General features: G+C 36.6%; 1 protein-coding gene across 5 annotated transcripts in view; it reads right to left on the reverse strand.

Moving 5' to 3' along the window:
• Positions 1 to 26,581, reverse strand: part of BTBD10 (BTB domain containing 10) — an 88,363-nt gene that overhangs the window by 4,985 nt on the left and 56,797 nt on the right. For all 5 annotated transcript variants that reach the window (XM_047876926.1, XM_047876928.1, XM_047876925.1 and 2 more), the window contains 5 exons: positions 21,068 to 21,264; positions 18,450 to 18,735; positions 15,278 to 15,380; positions 13,372 to 13,492; positions 1,645 to 1,842 (listed from right to left, as the gene is read on the reverse strand). In XM_047876926.1, coding sequence (XP_047732882.1) covers positions 1,645 to 1,842; positions 13,372 to 13,492; positions 15,278 to 15,380; positions 18,450 to 18,735; positions 21,068 to 21,264 — 905 coding nt within the window. The remainder of the gene's footprint in view (positions 1 to 1,644; positions 1,843 to 13,371; positions 13,493 to 15,277; positions 15,381 to 18,449; positions 18,736 to 21,067; positions 21,265 to 26,581) is intronic.

Below are 26,581 nucleotides of genomic sequence, written 5' to 3' on the forward strand. Positions count from 1 at the left end.
CACAAACCAAACATGCTGGTTTAAGAGCCAATAAAAGGAAAATACGTATATAGATGCTACTCATGGGGTAAATTTGTGATTTACATCCTTAAGATTACTGGTATTTTAAAACAAAAATTTGCTGACATCTCAGAATGAATGGTGTATGTCACATTTAGGAGAATCACGCTGAAGAGGCTGTGTTTCCTCAAATCAATCTTCTTTAGTTTGGAACATCTTAGCACAAAATGAAATATATTTAAGCAAATTAAGTAAAAATGTTTTCAGTCCTCTTTAAGCTTCCAAGCTGAAGATGAAAAACATGAAAACAAACCAAAGAACACAGACATGGAAAGTTCAACAACTCAGAGGGAAAAGCCAGTCAACCATAGTTCTTCTATCACTATCATGTCATTTCTATGTTCTATAGCTGGCTCTATCTATACTTTCTAGTATATCTCTTTTAATCTTTGTTAGCCTTTCATTTTTCCTGTGTTTTGCTCAACTTGTTATTCCACATATTATTACAGAAAACTGTCAGAAAACAAGCTAGGAATGAGGAAACACAACAGAAATGGCTGTTACTACAACTGTCCAGAGAAGAATCACAACACTAAGAGTATCATGCAAAGGGAGCATCTCACTGTAAACTCTGAAAAGAGCTTCTATAACTTATGTTAAAATAATCTTTTGAATATCTTCAAAAAGAATACCACTTGGGGACTGTTTTGTTTTTAGACAAGGATAAGTAAAACGAAAAAATCAGAGACTAAGGCATTCTGTAAGTTTCTATATTCCTGTATTTTTCACTTAAACCCTGATCTTTACCAAGTCAACATAGACTGGAGTACAGAAGAAGGTGCTGGGTTCTTTTATCTAGTTCCTCAAATCATTCTTTTAGCTCTATCTTCTCAAACCTATAAAACTGCTCAAAAATATTATATTGGGTTCATCAAGAAAAGTAATATAAATTTTCTAACAACAAAAAAAATCAAAAGGCTCATATCAGGGAAAGTTTAAAAGTCTATTAAGGAAAAAGTCATTGCTAATGCTCAAGATAAGCTGTTTTGGCCAGAAATACCTAACTATAGTTCCACAAAGCTTTCTGGAGGATCATTATATCCTCCAGAACACATATATGATACTAAAAAGGGAGTATCTTAGAACTTAAAATCACCCTAGAAATCAATGAGTTGAAGCTTCTCATTTTATATATGAATAAAAATTAATCTAAAAAAATCAGCTGATTTTTTATAATCTACTAACTCCAAGATCTACTTCTGTAGAAGGCTTCTTTCTAAATGCAAGGAAAAAAAAATCCATCAAGATCCAGATACTCAATAAAGAGCAAACCATTTCTGTGCATGACAGGCATTTTGTAAAGGGCCACAGAGTAAATACTTTGGGCTTTGCGAGCCATGCGGTCTCTGTTGCAACTACTCAACTCTGCCACTGTAGCGCAAAAGCAGCAAAAGACAATACATAAAACTATTCATAAAAACAGGCAATAGGCTGGATTTGGGCCCACAGCCCATGGTTTGATGACCTGGTGTAGGTAAGAATTCAATGTACTTTCTTTATAAAAACTGTCCTTTGATCAGTATTATAAGATACAGAGAGAATCTATGATGACTCAAGAGAGAGAAAACATGCCACAACACTTACTTTGTGAATACTCTTCTCCCATCTGTGGTGGATACTCTTCATCCCAATCAACCACGTCATCATCTGTAAGCACTACTATGTGGCATTCTCGCTCCCCACTCTGGGCACTAGCTACCATGAGAGGCAGGATCATTTCTTCCAGATAAAATTCAAACTGTCTACGAGCACCATCATTTGATAACTCATGCATTAGGGCACCTGAAACGAAACCCACAAAAATACCTTGATTTTTTTGATGACTGACGAGTAAAAGAAGAGCAGAAGGAATACACACACACAACATCCAACCCTACAGACAAAATAATAGTGGTTATTATTTTGTCAAAACTTTTTCTAGGGGCCCTCTGGGTGGCTCATTTGGTTAAATATCCGACTTCAACTCAGGTCAGGATCTCACAGTTTGTGGGTTAAAGCCCTGCACCGGGCTCTGTGCTGATAGCTCAGGGACTGCAGCCTGCTTTGGATTCAGTGTGTCTCTCTCTCTCTGCCCCTCCCCTGCTTGTGCTCTGTCTCTCTCTTGCTCTCAAAAATAAACAAACATTAAAAAAAAACTTGGGGGGCGTTTGAGTGGCTCAGTCGGTTAAGCGTCCAACTTGGGCTCAGGTTATGATCTCACAGTTCGTGAGTTTGAGCTCCACATTGGGCTCTGTGCTGACAGCTTCGGATTCTGTGTCCCCCCTCTCTCTCTGCCCCTCCCCTAGTCACACTCTGTCTTTCTCTCAAAAATAAATATTAAAAAAAAAAAAATCCTAGGAAGAGATGTTATGGAACTAACTGTAGGATCTTACAGCAAAAAGGGCCAATTAAAAGTATCTAACACAAGCTCCATTTTATACTTCATAAGTGATCTGCCCAAGGTTATAAAACTAATTTGCAAAATCAGAACTAAATCCCCCAACCCCTCCCTAGCCCAGGGTAGTTTTTACTATATCATGTTGTCTTCTATCAATATACGCAATTGTATCTTATGGTATATCTTAAGGATCTTTTCAGATTGTCCATATGAACTAAAATAGCTCCCACATTCCATCTCCCATGTTTTCTTTCTCAGAAAATTATTCACAAACATTAATATTTCAGTGTAGGCAAAGAAGTGAATTGATTTTGGGATAAGGAAAGCAAAAGGCTAAGTACAGACGTAACGAGTAAGTTCAATTTCCCAAATACACAGCCACAAACTCACCTGCATTGACCTAATCTTTTTTGTTTTTCTATGTCAATGGCAATGTCCTATCTCCTATTTAAGGCACTACTAATTCAGAACTACTGAGAGGCTTAGAGAAGGAATTAGAACTCAATCTAATCTATAGTCTCCAGAGGGAGGGCTTTCCCCCCCCAAACTATGTTGCTAATTATGTAATAGTTATTAATAATATATAATGATATAACAAATGATTAAATAAAATGTTATTATTTAGCCATGCCTCTCTCTAGGCTGGCTACTTCCCATTATGATTTTTTTTTTTTTTTGAATTCCCTCTATCTCCAAACTGCTAGGTATATAGGAAGGCTACTTCCCATTATCATTTCTTTTTAATTCCCTTTATCGTCAAACTCCTAGATATATCAACACATTGATTTTCCTTTAACTTTTGAACCAATTCCAATCTGGCTTCTATACTCAGTACTCCTCAAAACTACTCTCAATATAGATTCCAAATGACCTGTAGATTGGTAAAAATAATGAACATCTTTAGATCATGTTTTTATTTGAATTCTCTCTCGGTTGAATCTCTTATGAGGACCATCACCCTCTTCTTCTTAAAACACTCTCTTTCCTAAGACTCTCCGAAGCCACTATCCCTGTTCTTCTTTCTCCTCTGGATGTTCTTCGATCATCTTTACCAGCTCTTTCTCCTCTAGTTGTTCATTAAATACTGATGTTTCTCAGGACAACTGTCTTTTCTTCTCCTACCTTATGCTGATAATTCCCAAATTTATTCTACTAATTCTCATCTTCTATATTCTAGATGCATTATATTCAACTGCCTTCTGAAAATCTTTACTGGGATGCCACCTCACAAGTACCTCAAACTCAATATATTCAAAAGCGAATTTAATCATATCTACTTCTCCCTGCACTGTTTTCTAAAACTGGCCACATCATCCCATTCATTTCTCAGAATCATCTCAGAAGAGTGCCAGGCATATAATAGGAACTTAAATATTTGTAGAATAAATAAGTGAATCCCTGATTCCTCTTTCATATCCTAACTCAATTATTCCCCAAGGCTTATCAAGTCTACCTCTTAAATACACCTTGAATGGTGTCATTTCCTTCTCTGGAATACGCTAACTAAAGATAACTGCAACATCTCTTATACCTCATGCTTTTTTGCAGTGGGACCTTGACATCTCTTCCCAGGAGGTGGAGTCTAACCCTCCCTTTAATGTAGGCTGGTTATACTGACTTGCTTTAACCAGGGGAGCATTGCAGAGGTGACAGTGTAGGACTTGTGGGTTTGGTTCGGTCTTGGGGAACGCTCACTTTCCAAATGCTTCCCAACCTAACCTAGTGTGCAGGTTTGGAGAAGTCCAAGATGCATGAAGAGGCCACGTGTAGGTACCCTGTTTGACAGTCCTAGCTGAACTCAGTCTTTGAGTCATCCGAGTGCAGGCAGCAGACATGTGAGTGAAGAAGTCTGCAGCCTTCTACGTCACCTCAGCCCTTCAATTATTCATAAGATGAGGACTCAGACATCGTGAAGCAGACAAAAGCCACCTCTACTTGGTCTGAGTTCTTGACCCACAGAATAAAAATGATTGTACTTTATGCTATGTCTGGAATGGTCTGTTGCAGAACAATAATTAACCCGAACACACTCCATCCCCAATGCCCACCCCCAAGTCCAAGTCATCCTTAACTCTCACCAAACTACTATAAAACCTAATCACATTCCCCCAACGTCTGCTTCGGCCCCTGTGTAATTCATCTTCCCCTCAGCAGCCAAATTATGCATCTCCTCTAGTTTGAATCTGTCACGGCTTATACTATCCTTAGAATAAAAGTCCCAGATCCTCAACTTGGTCCATAAAGGTCCGTTACAGGAAAAAGGAGATCACACATCAATGCGTACTGTCCTTTAAAAAAATATTTTCTTTAAACACTACATATAGCCCACATAAGTCTTACATATGTATATGTGTGTGTGTGTGTGTATATATATATATATATATATATATATATATATATCCCCTACATATAAATTTAGTCTAGCACGTATTTCTCTCCTGAACTGTAAACATGTATACCCAATGCCCCACTAAGCATTTCCACTTGGATGTCTAGTAAGGGTTTCAAATTTAACATGTCCCAAATCAAGCTTCTAAATTTCTGCTTCCTATGACGTCTCCCCCATCTCACTTAATGGCAACTCCACATTTCAAGTTAAAGTTCTCTTCTGGGGCGCCTGGGTGGCTCAGTTGGTTAAGCGTCTGGCTCTTGACTTTGACTCCGGTCATGATCTCACGGTTCGTGAATTCAAGCCCCATATCAGGCTCTGTGCTGGCAGTATGGAGCCTGCTTGGGATTCTCTCTCTCTCCTTTCCCCCCCACTCTCTCTCTGCCCCTCCCCTGCTCACATGCTCTGTCTCTCTCAAAAAAAGAAAAAAAAAGTCCTCTTCTCTCTTCCCCATCCCATATTCCGTGAGCTAGCAAATCCCACAACTCTACCATCTAACATGTCCAGAATTAGATCACCTCCCACTGCTTCCACCCTGATTTAAGCCACCACTATCTCTTACTTGAATTATGGCAACAGCGTCCTAATTATCTCTTTGCTTGTACCTTATTTCTCCTTGCAGTCCATTTCCAACACACCAGCAAAGAGTAATCCTTTTAAGCCACAGATCAGGACTACAGCACCACACAACTCTACATGAAATTCTGTGTGACCAGTGCCCCGTGAAATGGTACAACATGGCAACCTCACAGATCATATCACTCCTCTGTTCAAAACCCTCCAATGGCTTCCCATCTCACTCAGAATAAAAGCCAAAAGATAAAGGCCCTATATGACCTAGGTGCCCGCCTAACCTCATCTCCTACTACGAACACTCTAACTTCCTTTACTACAACTCTTTGCTGCTCTCAAATATGCCAGGCAAGGGGCGCCTGGGTGGCGCAGTCGGTTAAGCGTCCGACTTCAGCCAGGTCACAATCTCGCGGTCCGTGAGTTCGAGCCCCGCGTCGGGCTCTGGGCTGATGGCTCGGAGCCTGGAGCCGGTTTCCGATTCTGTGTCTCCCTCTCTCTCTGCCCCTCCCCCGTTCATGCTCTGTCTCTCTCTGTCCCAAAAATAAAATAAAAACGTTGAAAAAAAAAAAAAAATATGCCAGGCAAGCTGCCTCAACGGTTGCACTCATTGTTAACCTCTGCCTGAAATTAAATTTTCCTTTCCAAGTAAGGCTTCTCTGGCTATTCTATGTCCCTTCCTTACTTCTTCCCCCTCCTCAGCACCTATCACTAACATACCATATATTACTTGTTTACCTGGTTTATTGTGTATCTTCCCCCAAAAAGTATTAAGTTCCATTAGAACAGGAAGTTTTGCCTGGTTTGTTCATGCTGTATCCCCAGAACTCAGAAGAGACTGGTACAGAATGAACAGTCATCAGATAGTTGTCCAGTTAAGAAATTTTGTTTTCTCCCTACTCCTCTGGCCTTATTTCTCACCTCTCACACTCCATCCCTCCACTCTCGCCACACTTCCCTTCTTTCAGTTCGTTAGGTGGGTCATATTCCTTCCAACCTGACAGCCCCTGCAAACACCTTTTCTGCTGCCTGCAACAGTCAGCATCTTATCCTCTTCACCACCCCTTTAGGTGTTAGCTTTAATGTCAAGGAGATGATCTGCCATAGTCCCTTTACCACACACTTCTCATAGCATCTCATTTCTTCACTGCATTTTTCACAGCTTTTTATTACTTGTTGAATGCCTGTCTTCCCCACTAGACTGTAAATGCCATAAAGGCAGGGACAATGTCTTATCCATCACTTCATATTTACATTTACACTCATTCATATTTATTCTCACTCATACTACATGCATGGAACTCCTAGAAAACTTGATTAAGAAGGGAGGGGATTATAAGTTAAGCAGTAAACTAGAAACGCATAGCTGATACTTAAGAATTAAAGAATTGGAGGGGCGCCTGGGTGGCTTGGTCGGTTAAGTGTCCGACTTCGGCTCAGGTCATGATCTCATGGTCCGTGAGTTCGAGCCTCGCGTCGGGCTCTGTGCTGACAGCTCAGAGCCTGAAGCCTGTTTTAGACTCTGTGTCTCCCTCTCTCTCTGCCCCTCCCCTGTTCATGCTCTGTCTCTCTCTGTCTCAAAAACAAATAAACGTTAAAAAAAAAAAAATTAAAAAAAAAGAATTAAAGAATTGGAAATCCACACTGCATAGGAAATGTCTGAAGCCATAATGATGAATGGCATCACTTAGAATAAATGTACAGATTCTGTGAGAGAGAAGGTAGCTTAAGACAGAATGCTTAGGAATTACCACATTCAAGAGATATAGGAACAGGGAGCAAGTGAGAGAATAATAAACAGAAGACCTGAAAGAAGGATGTAAAAGAGCCAAAGGAAGAAAGAGTCTAGAAGAAAGGAGTGACTTAACAGTGAAACCTAAAGGAAATGCCTTTAAAGACAGGGATACCAGCCAGAATTATCACTACATTTTGAAACAACGTTCAAAATATTCTAGACAATTAAATAAGATATCTATCTATCTAGAGAGGGAGGGAGGGAGGGAGGGAGGGAGGGAGGGAGGGAGGGAGGAAGAGTGAGTGAGGAAGAGTGAGTGTTATTTAGGGGCACTTAGGTGACTCAGTTGGTTAAGCATCCAACTCTTGATTTTGACTCAGGTCATGATCTCATGGTTCGTGAGCTTGAGCCCCACATTGAGCTCTGCACTCCCTCTCGCTGCCCCTCCCTGACACTCATTCTTTCTCAAAATAAATACATATTTAAACAAGAATTAAAAAAAAATAAAGTGTTATTTACAACAGTCAATTATCCACCAAGAATATATAAGAACCAACTGAAAAACTATTAGAAATAAAGAGAATCCTGTTAGATGGCTAAATAAATACAAATGTACAAAATTCAGTAGTTTTCTCATATGTTAGCAGTTAGAAAATTTAAACATATTTTACACACAACAAAAATACAAAATATCAAAAAATAAAGAGCAGAAATAAAAATAAAACTTGGGGCCCCTGGGTGGCTCAGTCAGTTAAGTGTCTGACTTCAGCTCAGGTCATGATCTCGTGGTTTGTGAGTTCGAGCCTGGGTCAGGCTCTGTGCTGACAGCTCACAGCCTGGAGCCTGCTTCGGATTCTGTGTTTCCCTCTCTGCCCCTCCCCCGCTTATGCTCACACATGCGCTCGCTCGCTCTCTCTCTCAAAAATAAATGTAAAAAAAATTTTTTTAAAGAAATAAAAATAAAACTTAGTAAACAGCAGTTGGAGGAGACGGTACAGTAAATATGTTAATTCTTCTAAAACATTAACTTCAAATAATTCCAATGAAAAACTTAAAAGTATTTTATTTTTTGATTGTTTTTAATGTTTTTTTTTTTTTTAATTTTTTTTTTCAACGTTTTTTATTTATTTTTGGGACAGAGAGAAACAGAGCATGAACGGGGGAGGGGCAGAGAGAGAGGGAGACACAGCATCAGAAACAGGCTCCAGGCTCCCAGCCATCAGCCCAGAGCCTGATGCGGGGCTCGGACTCACAGACCGCGAGATCGTGACCTGGCTGAAGTCGGACGCTTAACCGACTGCGCCACCCAGGCGCCCCTTAATGTTTATTTTTGAGACAGAGTGCAAGCAGAGGAGGGGCAAAGACAGAGGGGGAACACAGAATCCGAAGCAGGCTCCAGGCTCTGAGCTGTCAGCACAGAGCCTGATGCTGCAAGATGGTGACCTGAGCCGAAGTTGGACGCTTAACAGACTGAGCCACCCAGGCGCCCCTTCACTTAAAATATTTTAAATAATTGTTTTTTAATATCTACAACAGACATAGGTCAGATTTGAGTCTGAGGCTGAAGATTACATAGAGAGGAAAAGACTAATGGTACTAAAGAAGATGACAAGAATTGGAACAGGGTCCTAAAAAATGCATGAGGGATAAAATAATTTACTTATTTGACAAATGTTTATTGAGTCCTTCCTTACCATGTGTCAGGCACTATGGACACAAAGCTGGAAAGGTACAGTCCCTACCCTCAAGTCCAAACTGGTTTAATGCTACAAACTAAAAAAAAAATAGAGCAAGACAGAGAGAGAGAAAGAACACACAGTCACTCTTGTCATTTCGGTGTCTCTCTGTTTCCATGACTCCAAAAGCAGGCTCTACCTCTGATCTCCCTTTCTCAATAGCTTTGATAGAACTTTAGTTTTTTTAGTCTTTGGTTGCAGGCCCATTGTGTCCTACCTACAGTGTCTTTCTTCTTGGGCCCTCTGAACTGGTGCTTTATTCAAACTTCAAATTTCATTTTCCATACCACTTTTACCCACGGATACTATATTTTCATTTCTTTTAGCCCTGGGCTTTCATTCCTGAGTTCAGCTGTGGTTTTCAAACCCTTATGTGGATTACAGTGTTTGCCTGAGAAGATGGACACTGAAGAAATTTACAGCATAGTTGGGGAGCTACTATTTGCCATAGAGTTCCTTCACTACATCGTAAGTTCTATGACAGAAGATTAAGAAGTCAGTTCCTTCCTGTACTAATCTGAACATACAATTCCTTCTGTCTGGAACATACTTTCTTTTCCCCTTCCTCCAGAAAGTTTCCTTAAGCCTCCACTCCTGAGTTAGGTATGGCTCCTATATTCTCATTTAGTACTCTATTGTTTCTCTAACACCATAATATAATTTACTTGTCTGTCTTCCCCACAATACTACAAGCATCATGAAAGCAGGGACTCTGTCTTTTTTTGTTGCCTTTCACATACCTAATATTTGGTATAAACTATGTGTTCAATAAAAATGCAGAATATGATGGATAAGCCATTAAATAAGTTATTATTAAAACATATTTGCTAATATAATTATTCACAATATACTTCCATGTAAAAATACTACAAAATAGCATGTACAATATGATACAATACTTCTTAAATTTACTTTTATTTCCTAATTTTGCTATCTTTTTTAAAAGGAAACCTTTATATAATACTATGTGTCAAGCACTATTCATGTCATCTTCACAACAACCCTGTGAAATAAGTAATATTATTGTCTCCATTTTAAAGATGAGGGAACTAAGAAACAAAGTTTTAAATAACTTGTCCAAAAAACCCAGTACTCTCTATTCAATAAACATTTAGTACTTGTATGGTTTTAAGTTAAGAGAGACAGACATCTTAGTGTAAAGTGCCATTCCAGTATACAGTTAAGACACATCTTAGCAGGAAAAAACTCAGTTTTGACTCAAGCCTACACCTACACTATCCTTTTATGTTTTTAAAAGGCCATTTTGTCTCTTCAAATTCTGTATAGTTTTAATAAAGTCTATGAGAATCTCTACATTTTAAAAAAAACGTGTATTACAAATACTCTAGAAACAGTTACAAATAATTATTTAAAAGCCAAAAGTCTAGAAAAACCATTTGGCATGTATTTTACATAAAGACTCTTACCTTTAATTCCATAACAAATAAATGAAACTTAACAGTGATGACAAGGTCTATGTCCAAAGGATTACAAAACCAAATCCACATCAATTTTTTATCTGACAGTCACCAAAATTCAACAGCTAATTATATGAAATGAAATTAAAAATGGTCCCATGAATAAAAAACACAAGACATGAACTAAAAAATCTGTAATAATGCTCATGGTTTAGTAAAAACATTTTTCAAGATGTGAAAACACAGAAACTTTGCTTGTGTTTACACATGTATGCTCTACCTGTCCAACTATCTGACTTTAAACTTTTAAATATCATTTATAGAGAAATGGACTCAGAGGTGGACCAGCCACTTTGTCTCAACCTACTGATATTTTTATGGAGACTTTTTAAAGAATTTTTGGCAATAATAAAGTGGTACTTAGGGAAAAACTTAATAAGGCCACATATTTTCAATGAGAGCTTAAGTATGAAAAAAAATAGCCATATTGAAGCATACAGTAGGTGCCTTAAATTTCTAAATAATATTTCCATTCCCAGTTTTTAACACACTAAACTTTTGAGAAGGTATGCCAAGCTACTGTTGAGTTTAGGTTAATCAGGTAAAGATAACCATAAGGCTGAGATTAACAAGGTTATAACCATGCATAGGAAACTTTTTAAGTGGCTTTCCACCATATATAGGATAAAAATATAAGAACATGAGTTTGGATTTAAAGACTTTCCATATGGCACAAAAACAGACACATAGACCAATGGAATAGAATAGAAACCCCATAACTAGACCCACAAACGTATGGCCAACTCATCTTTGACAAAGCAGGAAAGAACATACAATGGAAAAAAGACAGTCTCTTTAACAAATGGTGCTGGGAGAACTGGACAGCAACATGCAGAAGGTTGAAACTAGACCACTTTCTGACACCATTCACAAAAATAAACTCAAAATGGATAAAGGACCTGAATGTGAGACAGGAAACCATCAAAACCTTAGAGGAGAAAGCAGGAAAAGACCTCTCTGACCTCAGCCGTAGCAATCTCTTACTCGACACATCCCCAAAGGCAAGGGAATTAAAAGCAAAAGTGAATTACTGGGACCTTAGGAAGATAAAAAGCTTCTGCACAGCAAAGGAAACAACCAACAAAACTAAAAGGCAACCAACGGAATGGGAAAAGATATTCGCAAATGACATATCCGACAAAGGGCTAGTATCCAAAATCCATAAAGAGCTCACCAAACTCCACACCCGAAAAACAAATAACCCAGTGAAGAAATGGGCAGAAAACATGAATAGACACTTCTCTAAAGAAGACATCCGGATGGCCAACAGGCACATGAAAAGATGTTCAGCGTCGCTCCTTATCAGGGAAATACAAATCAAAACCACACTCAGGTATCACCTCACGCCAGTCAGAGTGGCCAAAATGAACAAAACAGGAGACTATAGATGCTGGAGAGGATGTGGAGAAACGGGAACCCTCTTGCACTGTTGGTGGGAATGCAAATTGGTGCAGCCGCTCTGGAAAGCAGTGTGGAGGTTCCTCAGAAAATTAAAAATAGACCTACCCTATGACCCAGCAGTAGCACTGCTAGGAATTTATCCAAGGGATACAGGAGTACTGATGCATAGGGCCACTTGTACCCCAATGTTCATAGCAGCACTCTCAACAATAGCCAAATTATGGAAAGAGCCTAAATGTCCATCAACTGACGAATGGATAAAGAAATTGTGGTTTATATACACAATGGAGTACTACGTGGCAATGAGAAAAAATGAAATATGGCCCTTTGTAGCAACGTGGATGGAACTGGAGAGTGTGATGCTAAGTGAAATAAGCCATACAGAGAAAGACAGATACCATATGGTTTCACTCTTATGTGGATCCTGAGAAACTCAACAGAAACCCATGGAGGAGGGGAAGGAAAAAAAAAAAAAAAAAGAGGTTAGAGTGGGAGACAGCCAAAGCATAAGAGACTGTTAAAAACTGAGAACTGAGGGTTGATGGGGGGTGGGAGGGAGGGGAGGGTGGGTGATGGGTATTGAGGAGGGCACCTTTTGGGATGAGCACTGGGTGTTGTATGGAAACCAATTTGTCAATAAATTTCATATAAAAAAATAAATAAATAAAGACTTTCCATAATGTGGTTCATTTATTTATTCCCATCTCCTTCTGGTACTGATACAAAGTCTCTGCTCCAACTAGGTTGTTTTCAAAATATATCTTTTGCATCTTTATTCCAAAAATTTCAACATTAGAGTCACCTCTCTACTCTACTCTTTCTAAGTTATTCCTATTTATTCTTTACTACCTGCTTCTTCTGAACTCTTTCTCAATCCTTCTAGCCCACAATAACCTCTCCTGAACTTCTTCAACCACTTAACATCCAAGTCAACATCTGAAAATTCTCCTACTCTATTTTAACCTTTCTGTGTATTATCACCCTTCCTCACCCCACCCCAGGCATGGCATAAGAATGAGAGCGAGGGATGTTGTGGAGGTAGTGAGGGGAAAATATCAAAAAGTTGGGATTTCCAAAGTTCTAGACTCTGCTCTGAGGCTGTTTGATGTTCTCAAAGTGACTTGGCCCTTTTTATGAACTGAGGGTTAAGTATCCAGTTTAAGATCTGTAATGACAAATACTGTTTTTGAGAATTATTTTTATCTTCCACGGGGGCTTAAGACATTATTTCACATGCAAAGTACAAATATAGTTAAATTTTTGGTTGATGTGATCTGAAGAGTGAAGCCAAATACCGTACTTGACCAAAGCCAGGGTTCCCAAGCTGGAAGATAAAGAGTTGCAACAAAAGACAGAGACAGGGATCAAGGAGGAAATCTGGGAGAGTCTATCAAATAATAAATACATGCATACATAAATATATACATAAAATTTCTAAAAAGTTTTGGAAAATTGCACAAGATCTTGTAAAGATCTCTGTAGACTTCCACAAATCATCTTGATGGTATTAGAATGCTTTATAATCCAATTAAATATTTGATGCCTAGGTAAATAGCACTATTTCAGGCTTTTCATTCCAATACTTTAACTCTACAAACCACTTACACAAAAAACATCATACTTACTGAGATCTCTACATTTAATAGTACTATATTCAAAAGAAATACAAAGATAGTCGCATGCTTCTCTCAGTTCAGGAATAGATATGCCATCAGGACAACGGATTATTCCTGTTTTGTAGTAATCCTACAAAAAAAGTACAGAATGCATAAAACATCTAGAGCACAAGGTGTCCAAAACCTTTTTATTAAAATTAAGCTGGCAGCATTTTCAAAAACAGTGGGGCTCTGAGACTTCTGAACTGTGGAATTTTAAAGTTAGATGGGACCTCAGTTCATCTAACCACTTCTTCATTTTACCAATATGAAAATTTGGGTTCACTGACTCACCCAGTCATATGATTATTTAATAGCAGAGGAAAGATTAGAACCCAGGTCTCCCCATTAATGATGCATTTCTTCTCTCTACTGTATCATGCCAATTCACATGTATTTTCCCCTCTGCAAGTTATTTTTCTATATAACTATCATCAAATTTTTAAACTTTTTTTAAAAAAGAAAGGTAAGGGGCACCTGGGTGGCTCAGTTGGTTAAGCATCTGACTTCAGCTCAGGTAATGATCTCATGGTTTGTGAGTTCAAGCTCTGCATCAGACTCTGCACTATCAGTGCAGATTCTCTCTCTCCGTCTCCCTCCCCTCTCCCTCTTTCCCAAAATAAATAAACTGAAAAAAAAAAAAGTGACAGATTTTAAGTTACCTTCAATATTACCGAGAAAATTGAGCAAAATTTATGGTTCTTAATAAAGAACTTAAAAGTCATATCCAAATATTAAAATATATAAACAGAATGCACAGTTAGATATTCTTCCAAATACTATTCTTTGGTGTGTCCAATTTTATGATGAACAATCAATAGCCCTCATTTCTAAAATCTACTTGAAAAGTTGTTAAGGGTTAGCCCCCAAACTTCTTGTCACCTCTACTTGTAGGGTCAAGTGGAATTGTAAGCACTTATCCCCCAAATCAAGATCTTCCCCACCCCTCCATCAAGCTTCCTTGTGGTTCTGAGCCACAATAACGCACTTAATAAAGCTGCTACATCCGTGGAATCAAGATGTCTTCTGGTACTTGTCCAAGTACTAACAACCCAATCAAGATCAATTTCTTTTCCTATCTTGTACCTCAGGATCCCTCTACCTACTTTCCCTAAAATTATTTCAGGAAACCATATTTTCAGACTGTGGCATAAACTGTCACACACTATAAATCAAATCTTTATCACTAATTTGAAATTATAAGAAGGGACTCTAATACTAATTCAAATATTCATCAAAATAAAAGGTGAAAATCTCAAAACAAGGTTGAAAATGAAGATGCTAACAACTACATTTTGGAGATGACTTTTACATGTTCATAACTGTCCACAGTGCCAGCTATGTGCAATAAAATATTAAAATTCATATAGTCTCATTCATTCTCAGGTAGCAAAAAATGATCAACTTATTGTATTTAAGAGAATTAGGAAGGGAGGAGTAATATGACTCCAGAAGTATTATCACTAAACCCTTGAAAGAACTGCCTATTTATACCTAAGAGGTAAATCATCCCCTGTCCTATCTGTGCAAAAGTCATAAAATTCATTTATTTGTGTTGTATTACCTTTATGCACTAAAATAAAAATAAATGAAATGGTATTTTAAAAATAATATTAATATTAACAATACTATTAATAATTATTAATTATATTAATATAATATAAATTATATATTATCCATTATATAATATAAAATATTAATTATATCATAATATAATGTTAATTGTATAATTAATTAATAATTATTAATAATATTAGTATTATTTAAAACAATATTCTGCATACAGATATACAAATCGAACTCTGCTTCCAGTCCAAGTACCTGCCAAAAAGAGGTTATGTGATTTAGCAAATACATGTAAGAAACAAGCACTCACCAGAATAGCTCGAAACACAGTGGAGCCAATTCCCTCTGCCACTTCATACTCTCCCTTCTCATTGGGACGTGTAAAATTATGTTCTCTGCCAGATCCAAACATCCTATGATGATAAATAATTGAGAAATGTAACAAACATGATACTTCCTTCAGAGGCAAAATTTATTTCATGTACATAAGTAAAAAGGAATTAAAATTTAACAGATTAGTTCAAAACATTATTTTTATTTTTGACAGAGAAAGAGAAAGCATGCACACAAGCAGGGAAGGGGCAGAGAGAGAGAGAGAGAGAGAGACAGAGACAGAGACAGAGACAGAGACAGAGACAGAGACAGAGAAAGAGAATCCCAAGCAGACTCCATGCTGTCAACACAGAGCCCTGATGCGGGGCTTGATCCCACAAACTGTAAGATCATGACCTGAGCTGAAACAAAGAGTTGGACACTTAACCAACTGAGCCATTGAGGTAGAGGTGCCCCTACCTCAAAAATTCTTATCAGCAATTTATTCTGGCAAATGTAACAAATGAAGAAATAGTAAAAGCACTTCCTTTCTGATGGGAGGGAACAAGAGTATAGATATAAGCAAACAAAATCAAATGATAAAATTCTGAAGCTAAAGAACTTTTCCAGCTCCTGCTTCTCAAGGGGAAAAAAAATTCCATCAATCAATCAGTCTAAGGGGAAAGATGATTTTTATACTAATCTTACCAGAAAGAAAAAGAAAAAGGAAACCATGTTATCTGTGCCTTCTCCTTAAGACTGCTGCCTTCTTCACTGCAAAGTTAATGCTGTAGTGCAGCACACACAGGAAAAAGGCAGATGAGGCTGTTTCACTTTTCATAATTTTAACTATAAATCTAAGAAATGTCACTCAGAATTCTTACACTTGCATCTTAGAACTGAAAAAAAACAGCAATCAAATGCTCAGGTAGAGAGGAAGGAAGAAGTTAAGAGATGAATGAAAAGTTTAAACAAATGAGTAAAAAGCTCTTAACATTAATTTTTACATAAGAAAATACCAATTTGTATTTTTTCAAGTAATACTCTTGGCCCTTTAACAGTAACTATTTTGACAAGAGGCAACTTGCAGGATATGTTCTTTGAAATTTTCCCAAGAAAATTTAAAAATTGTGATTAAAGGAAGTTAAACCTCAGAATTCCATGATACCATTGTTCCTAAAGTAAACATGGCTGAGTATTCCACTCAACAATTTCCCAATTTTAAAATGGTTTCCTCTTTTATTATAACACAGAAATCTATGAAAAACAAAGCTTTTTCATTTCAAAGTTTCCAAAAGAATGCCAACTGCTTTTTACAGTTCCCATGAATATTAATTTTCATTAATTACTCAACTGACGTTGGAAAAGATGACTTCACTGATTAAAAAAAAAAAAAAGACAAGTCTTTCAGGAATCAAATGTCATGTAATTTTCTCAAATACTCGAAATAAAAATAAACTTATTTTTTAAGTAATCTCTACACCCAATGTGGGGCTTGAACTTGTAACACCGAGATCCCATGCTCTATAGCCTAAGCCAGCCAGGTGTCCCTTAAATACTTGAATTTTTTTTACAAAAGCAGAACACAGATCAATCTGGATACACACACACACATATGCGCGCACACACATATGTTGTTGGGCTTTGTTTTTTCTTTTTTTAAATGTAGCATAACAAATGAAACAAAATTTCAAATATCTACTTTTTAAGTGTGTTTCTTTAAAGTTTAGGTAAAAATAAAAAGTATTAATAGTGTCAAGTCATCCTCCTGACACCTCCCATCAATAATATCCCTTTGTGGGGTGCCTGGGTGGCTCAGTCGGTTAAGCAGCCGACTTCAGCTCAGGTCATGATCTCGCGGTCCGTGAGTTCGAGCCCCACGTCGGGCTCTGTGCTGACAGCTCAGAGCCTGGCGCCTGTTTCAGATTCTGTGTCTCCCTCTCTCTGACCCTCCCCTGTCCATGCTCTGTCTCTCCCTGTCTCAAAAATAAATAAAACGTTAAAAAAAAGTTAAAAAAAATAATACCCTTTGCGCTGCTAAAAATACATAAAAGCCATAATTATTTTTTTCCTGAGAGATATAAAGTCTAATTGCCAATGTTAAAAGGAGCATTTATTTGAAAATGTAGTGTCATACGTTAGCTTTTATTCTGTACACAGAGATACTAAGAAATCACACATACACATAGACACATTCTAAATAGTTGGTTCCTCATATGCAACCTAGAAAAAAAAACAAGTTTTTTCTACATGTTAACTTCTATTCCATTTATATGCTCTTTCTTTTTATACTTGAGTGAATAGAAAAAGATACTAATTTTACAATGAAAAGGTATTTGATCCTAGTTTAGGACACGTTGAAAAATCAAGTGTATATTGACTGTATCATTCTTAAGACTGCAGTTCCCACAACTACAAACTACGTTAATCTTTACTCTGAACCAGCAAAGATTTGAGGATGGCTGGTACCTCTCCTTCATTCTACTAACTACTTGTTAATAATGTTTCTTTTTTTTAAGTATCTACATCAAACTGACAATTTATGCTGACTTTTCAGATAACCAACCTGGTGGGTTTTTTTCTTTAAACAATGCTGATGCCTGCTATATTTGGTGGTTGAATTTGGGAGCCCCCAGGTGAAGAAAGCACATTATTTCTGTTAAATTTACCTTGTCACATACACTTTAAGGTTTTCGGCTGTGCAGATCGTTTGGGACCCTATCTTCATTAACTAATATATGCATTTGTTTTTCCTGCTGATACAGCAAAGATGGTTAGAAATAAAACTAAGTTCAAGAGGCGCCTGGGTGGCTCAGTCGGTTAAGCATCTGACTCTTGGTTTCGGCTCAGGTCATGATCTCATCATTTGTGGGATCGAGCCCCGCGTCGGGCTTCGCTTCTGCCTATTTGGGATTCTCTCTCTGCCCCTCCCCGCTCACACTCCCTCTCAAAATAAATAAAAAATAAAAATGAACTTAAAAAAAAACTTAAGTTTAAGATCTGGCTCTACCACTTTCTAGTTGTATTAACTTGAACACTTTATTTAACCTCCAAAGCTCAGTTCATCTGTACAATAGCAATGCTACATTCCAAGAAAGAATTACTATAAAACATAAATAAATAATGTGAAAGTGCTTTATAATACTACAAAGAACGGCAATAATACAAACCTGCCCAACATTGTATTTGGCTGTGCAGTAAAAATGGATGGGTCTACAACAAATCTAGTGTTATCCACTATCAGTGTTACTCGTTCCGACGTTCTTACATTCCGAGCTCCTTCTTTTGCATTTTCATATACAAACACCATCTCCCCAGATGTCTTACAGCTACCATCTGAACTTGACTGACTACTGTTTCTGCTGCTGTTCCCGGCACTGCTACTAGAACCATTTGGAGATGCCTTCTGAGGACGAGGACTGCTTGGACGAGAGGAACTGTGGTCTTTTTCTCGTTCTGAAAGAAAGATGTTTAAAAAAGCTATGCAAATTGTCCTCTAAAAAATTCAAAATCCACATATAGCTTCTAAAAATCCTGATGTAGAAAAGTTGTTTTAAGTCACAGTATTTCTCCTTTTTGATTTCAAGTAATATTTCCACAGAACACCATAAATATTATTTCCCAGAAATAAAACCTAAAACCCCAAAATGTTTTCTACATTAATTTTTGTAGATTTCTTTTAAAGATGTACTGATGGCTAATGCTGACCCAGACCAATCAAAATGAAGGTAAATTTTATGATATTATTGTATTTAAAAATATACAGAAACCCAAGAACAGAATAGTCTTCCAACTCAAATAAGTAAGCAATGAAAGCTAGTAAACGATTAATAAAAATACCAATTTTAACTGTCCTAAATTCTAAAAGTATTAGTACTATTCTGAGAACACAAAGTACAAACTGAGGACTCTCACTATGTTAATGAGAGCATTACCAAACTAGTAATTTATCTCACAAAAGCAAGGTCCCAAAGGAAGAAAAAAAGTCACTAAGGACACAGAAAGTATTTGTATTTTTCAAATGACTTTTAAATTTTTTTTTTCAATGTTTATTTATTTTTGGGACAGAGAGAGACAGAGCATGAACAGGGGAGGGGCAGAGAGAGAGGGAGACACAGAATCGGAAACAGGCTCCAGGCTCTGAGCCATCAGCCCAGAGCCCAACGCGGGGCTCGAACTCCCGGACGGCGAGATCGTGACCTGGCTGAAGTCGGACGCTTAACCGACTGCGCCACCCAGGCGCCCCTTTCAAATGACTTTTAATGTCTCCCAAATAAAATGGCTTCAACAGCTGATGCTATAACTTTTGCTTGAATAAAAGCACTGCCACAAATTTTATAGGACCATATGATTACTATCTATAATTTTAATTAGGTAGGAAATAGTGTTAAAATTCAGAAGATACTCTTTAGCTGTTCCAATATTCTACAAAGGGAAAATTAAAACTAAGATTAGATTCTGTGGTAAATTCCCTTTAGAGGCTAGATAACTGAACTTTAAAGGTGACCTAAAAATGTACCTCCATCTCATCAGATTCATCAGCTTCTGCCAAATTCCTCCATGACTCAGGCTACTTAGAACACTCTGTACAGCTTTACTGATTATATAATTAGGTTGGCTATATCTCCAGAGATATTCTGACACCTCCATTTTATTGCCTGTTTCCGGAATGCTGGTAGCATCCCAAGAGCAAAATTTGCTGAATAAAATCATTTATTACATCCTCCTATTCTCTTCCCAGATACTGAACTTAGCATACAACAACTTATTTATACTTCTGTTGATTTCTGGCTTATCAGTGCTAGTTTGACTTTAAGGACTTACTTTGACATTGATATGATAACTTCTCTGTATAATTAGGCTCTAAGATGAACGATTTTGATTTATAACAATCAAAAACAGGGGTGGTTGGCTCAGTTGGTTAAGCGTCTGACTTCAGCTCAGGTCATTATCTCACAATTCGTGAGTTCAGGGCCCCGCTGACAGCTCAGAGCCTAGAGCCTAGAGCCTGATTTGGATTCTGTCTTTCCCTCTCTCTTTGCCCCTCCCCTGCTCGCACTGTCTCTCTCAAAAATGAATAAGCATTAAAAAAAATTTTTGGAACAATCAAAAACAACCTCAAATATTAAGTCAAGGTATTAAATGTGCCCCTTCCCCAGGGGCAAATGAAAATCAGCATGCTCACACTGCTTACGTACCTCTGCTTCAGACTGGTGCATGCATTATAGTCACACAATGTATTTACCTCAAGTATAATAATGTTCATTTATAGTAATAAGTAGGAAGAAAAAGACCTGAGCTACTTGTCAAGAAAACAAAACACTTCACACCTTCTTTTTCATCTTCTATTTTTTGAATTAAAATTCTGTCAAAATTCAAAATAAATTACATGATGGTTATTCTAGCTTTTACTTCCTTTTCTAGCATGATTAACCAAGAATTACTATCAATAGTTTACTACAAATTTAAAAAATAAACCACTGCCATGTATCTCATAAGATAAAAATCAATTTGAAAGATTTTAAAAATCTACTTATAACAGTTTTAAAGCCTTTTTAAAATCACTTCTTTTAGAAGACTGTCCTAGATTCTTTAAAAAAAAAATTCATTTTTAAGTCTCATTTAATAAACTAATCTTTTCATAGCAAGAAGCTAAGTTTAAATAGAAGCAACTGAATAGAAGTTAATTTTACCTTGAAGTACTACGCACAATTCACTGTCATTACTGCTTTAACAAGGTAACTGCATGCTTATAAAAACGTCAGGAAGATTAGTGAATTTTACATACCAACATGGTGCTGTCGTGTTGGAGAAGTAACATTTCTAATACAAGGGGTGAGTTGAGATTCCGTTCTTTCATGAGATGAATCTCGCGATCTGTCACTTGACCTTCGTCTATCTCTTGATCGTTCATGTCCCCCACTAGCACCATGTAGACTCATTTTGGTGTGGTCAACAACTCCTTTAGCAACACGTGCGGGAGTACTAATAAGTCAGAAAACAAAATTAACCATAAAAGTAGAACGTAAGATTACAAATGCTTTTAAAGAAAAAAGCAACTAACATAAAACTACTACTATTTTGAAGTGTAAGAATCAAATGCTACTTTACAATTCTGAAATGCAATTTACCTTAAACTTGTAGGTTTTATAAATTCTGAAACACTGTATCTTTAAAGATCATATAATCCAATTCAGTTTTTTTAAGAATGACAAAACTAAAGCCCAGAAATGTTCATTAACTTTTGAGTTAGTATAGTAGTAACAGTAGTCGACACCACAGACATCTCCTAAATATTGTTCAAATACTTTGCTCTCTTTGATTTGGGGGATGGGGAGGTGGAGCAAGAACACCAGCTTCTAGAACTCTTAAAAAAATGAGGTATGGGACAAAGTAATTGGTTTCCTAGCCAAATAAAATACGTCTACATGCTAACTTGAATCAGCTAATTTTGATTTTGACTAACTCTTCATAATTTTTCAAAATCATTTCTCTAAAAACTTTACTATGCTGTGTAAAGTCACAGAATTGAAAATTTTAAAACATCTTAGGTAAATCTGCTCATGAGAAGTGAATAACTGAGAATGATGATTAATGTGGTTGACAGAATTCAGTAACAAAATTATTTATAAACTTGTATGTACTATGTGCACAATGCTATAAAGAAGCACCCTCAAGGAACTTATGATTTAAGTGTAGCAGTAATACATGAACATGTAGAAATTTAAACAAGAGTTATCTCAAATTTCACATGTAAAATGGCTAAATATATCTCAAATATTTAATAAACAAGTTACAGATAATAAATGCTTTAAGATCTCAGAAGAAGAAGACATCACTATAAAGTTAAACACTGGTGAACCAAGGTGCTGGCAAATAAAATTTTAATAATCAAAATACATTGCAGGTAGGAAAACTGACAGAACAGAGCCAGACCTAATTAATATACTGGAAATTTACCATCTTAGCATATATCATGGTTCATGGTTTAAAAATACTACAGTTTGTTATAAATAAAAATAGAAGAAACTTCACAGCTTTAGAGAAATACAGACTTAGAATCGATTTGTACTTGAATACTTAATTGCTCAACGTTGTTGAATACTACTTAACATTTTGAAACCTTAGCTTCCTCATGTGTAAAATACAGTTTCGATTTACTCTGTAGGCTTAATATAAGGATTAAAAGAAGTATAAGCAAGGTACCAGCAATGTACCTGCACAAAAGAATCACACATTAAATACTAGTTTAGTTATGACCGATGAAGATATTAAAGTTCACTTATGAGATTGCTCAGTCACGAGATATTTAGTAGATATGCTAATAACACTGTAACTCAAGCCTTTTGATTCATTCCAGGGCCCCCTCCATAATATTACCCTGCACTCCATCACTGAAACCACACTAATTAAAATTTAATCTTCTTGATTTCATTTTAAATTCCATAGTGCTTCAGGGTCATCTCCTCTGTTGGCCTATTACCTATAATTCTTTGCTATTTTAGTGGTTTCTTTCATTATGAAAATCAGTCATCACCTCATTGTAACAGACTACAAAGATAAAAGATAAGGCCAATTTTTGCATTTACCCTAAGAGTTACTTGTAGGAAAATAAAGACAACCTATCACCCTTTGTCAGTTGTCTTTCATAAACCTATAGAAAAAATAAAAAATTCTACTACCACCTTCTTTCAGTGAAAGAGATCAGAGTAGGATTGCATCTTTGAAACATATTTTTTCTTCGAATAGAAAATATTCTACTGCATTCATGGTAAAAACCTTAGAGTAGAAACAATGGACTTTCTGGTTTATGTCCTAAAGTAGGAAAAAGAAAGCAATCTATAATAACGGAAGGATTATATATTGAAAAAATTAACTCCTCAAATTATTCTAGCAGTTAAGTTTTAAATGTGTCAAGAAGCACATTTTCAAAATATGAATCTAACTGATAATCTAATGGATATGGTATATACAACAACTACAACTAAGGCAAATGCAGGACAAATTTCAGTTTGAGCAAGGGCCAAGCAGACTGATTAATTGAAAAAACATTTCCACCAGACATCCCTGTAACTGAAACATTAAATACTACTAAGCATTCTGCTAAAATACTGGCTTCGCTTCTAAACTGTATAGATTTTAAATAAATACAAAAGTTGTCATAATATACTTCCATTCTTTCTTTTCATTCCCAAGTGGAATGTACTCTGAATCAGATCTTCAAAACCAGATGTCATGGAAGACTAATGATGTCCTACTTTATTTAATTAAATAATTTTAGATCAGAAAAGCACTCCAAGGGCAAAAATAATTAACATGTGTAAAAGAAAATGAGGACAAGCAAGTTCAGAGGGGATAAGTCTGCTTCATGCTGCATTTAAAAGAGTTGGAGATATGTGACTGACATCTATTTCTAGTCAAGACAAAATAACAAGGACTGCATTTACTTTCCTATCTGGAAAAATAACCGAAATGGATAAAATATATATAACAATGGTTTGCAAGACACAGCACATCAGCAAAGAAAGAGTGATCCCTGAAAGATCAAAAACAAAGGAGATAACTGCTCCAAATTACGGTCTTCGAGTTTCCAGGGGCACCTGGGTGGCTCAGTTGGTTAAGCATCTGACTCTTGATTTCGGCTCAGAGCATGACCTCAAGGTTCATGAAATGGAGCCCCACATTGGGTTCACTCTGACAGTACAGAGACTGCTTGGGATTCTCCCTGCCTCTCTCTGCCCCTTCCCTGTTCACACAGTCTCTGTTTCTCTCAAAATAAATACACTTTAGTAAGTAAAAAATGAATAAAAAATAAAGGGGGGGAATGAATTTTCAGGCAAACACACAAAAAGATGAATGAATTCATCATGAGCAGACCTGCATTAAGAAGAGTTACAGGAAGCCCGTTAGAAGAAAAAGTAATGCTAGATGAATATATGAATCTACACAAAGGAATGAAGAACACTGGAAATAATAACTGCCTGGGAACATATAGGCTTTTTTAATTGTTTAAATCTCTTTAAAGGACTAAACAATAATTGTAAGAATACAGCATGTGGTTTATAACATACACATGTAACTATAATAGCATAGTTTGGGAGGAGACATACAGAAGTACACTACTGTGGCTCTTAAACCATTTCTTGTGTTCTGTAATATCATTTGAAGATAGGCTAATAAAGATGTGTATTATAAGCCCTAAAGCAACCACTAAAGTAGAGAAATAAAGAATTACAGCTAATAAGCCAACAAAAGAGAAAATAAAATTGTAAAAAAAAAAATTCAATTAATCTAAAACAGGGCAAAGGAAAAAGGGGGAGGATGGGGACACAAGAACAAATGGGACAAATGGAAAATAAACAGCAAGATGACAGACTTAACCTTAATCATATCTATCATTACATTAAATGTAAGTGGCCCAACCCACAAAAGATTATCATCACACTGGATACATAAGTCAGACCCATCTATATGCTGCCTACATGAAACACACTTTAAATATAAAGCTACAAAGAGGCACAATATTAATGGATAATGAAAGATAAAACATTGTAAACACTAATCAAGAGAAAGCAAAAGTAGCTATGTTAATATCAGACAAAGCAGACCACAGAACAAAGAACATGACCAAGGCATATCATAAGAATAAAGGAACATATTCATTAAAAGCACATCCCAGGGGTGCCTTGAGTGGCTCAGTTAGTTGAGCTTCCAAACCTTGATTTCAGCTCAGGTCATGATCCCAGGTCTATGGGATCAAGCTCCGCATTGGACTCCATTAGGTCATACAGGCTGCTTGGGATTCTCTCTTTCCCTCTGCCCCTCTCCCCCACTCATGCTCTCTCAAAAAATTAAATAAAAAATAAAACAAATAAAAGCATGTCCCAAAAGTCCTTCTGCCTCATAACAGAGCTTCAAGATACATGAAGCAAAAACTACAAATATAAAATTACAAGAACTCCAGAATTATGACCAGAGATTTCAATACTCTCCTTGTAATACTTAATGGAGCAAGTAGGCAGAAAATCAGAAAGATGAATACAATTTGAACACTAATAACTGCCTTGACCTAATTGACATTTATAGAACATTTAACCCAGTAAGAGCAAAAACTTCATGTGTTTCACATCCACACAAAACATTTACCAAGACAGACTATATTCTGGGCACCAAACAAGTCTCGATAAATTTAAAAGAATTTAAACACATACAATATGTCCTCTGATTACAATGGAATTAGATTAAAATTCAGTAACAGAACGATATATGGAAATTTCCCAAATATTTGGAAATTACATAACATCTTTTAAATAACCCATGGGGCAAAGAAGAAAGCAAAAGGGAAAATGGAAAATGTTCAAGTAAAAAAACCCCAACATAATCAAAATTTGTAGAATGGCACGACATTATAGCAGTGGTTAGGGAGCAAATTATAGCATTACATGTCTACATTAGAGAAAAAAAAAAAAGAAAGTTCTAAAAAAAAAAAAAAAAACACCTCAGTTTCACCTTAAGAAACTCAACAAAACTAGGAGTGCCTGGGTGGCTCAGTTGGTTAAGCATCCAGTTACGGCTCAGGTCATGATTTCATGGTCTGTGGTTTCGAACCCCATGTCAGGCTCTGTGCTGACAGCCCAGACCTGGACCTGCTTCAGATTCTGTGTCTCCTTGTCTCTCTCTGACCCACCTCTGTTTGTGCTCCACCCCACCCCCCTCAAAAATAGTAAATAAACATTTAAAACAAGAAAAAGAAACTAAACAAAGACCAAATCACACCAAAGTATAAAAATCAGTAATAAAGTTCAGAGTACAAAGCAGAATTAACAGAACACAGAAAAAGAATAGGTAAAATCAATGAAAACAAAACTTAATTTCTTTGGGGGGGAACAAATTTATAAACCTCTAGCCAGACTGGGAAAAAAATAAGATACAAATTTCGAGTATCAGAAATGAGAAAATTGACATTCTACAAAGGTCACCTATATTTAAAAAGTAATAGAAGAATATTATAAATAACTTTATGCAAATAAATTCATCAACTTTGAAAAACTGGTCAAATTTCAAACTACCAAAACTCACTCCAGAAGAAACAGATAAGGTGCATAGCTCTATTTCTATTACAGAAATTGAATTTGCAGTTAAGAACTTTCCCTCTAAGAAAACTCCAGGCCCAGGTAGCTTCACTGACGAACTTTGCCAAACACTTAAGAGAGATAAAACACTAATACCTACATAAACTCCTCCAGAAAACTGAAGAAAACATATGTCCTAATTCATTCTATGAGGTCAGCATTACCCAGGT

This window comes from Prionailurus viverrinus, chromosome D1 (genome assembly GCF_022837055.1).
Source record: "Prionailurus viverrinus isolate Anna chromosome D1, UM_Priviv_1.0, whole genome shotgun sequence".
NCBI lineage: Eukaryota > Metazoa > Chordata > Mammalia > Carnivora > Felidae > Prionailurus > Prionailurus viverrinus.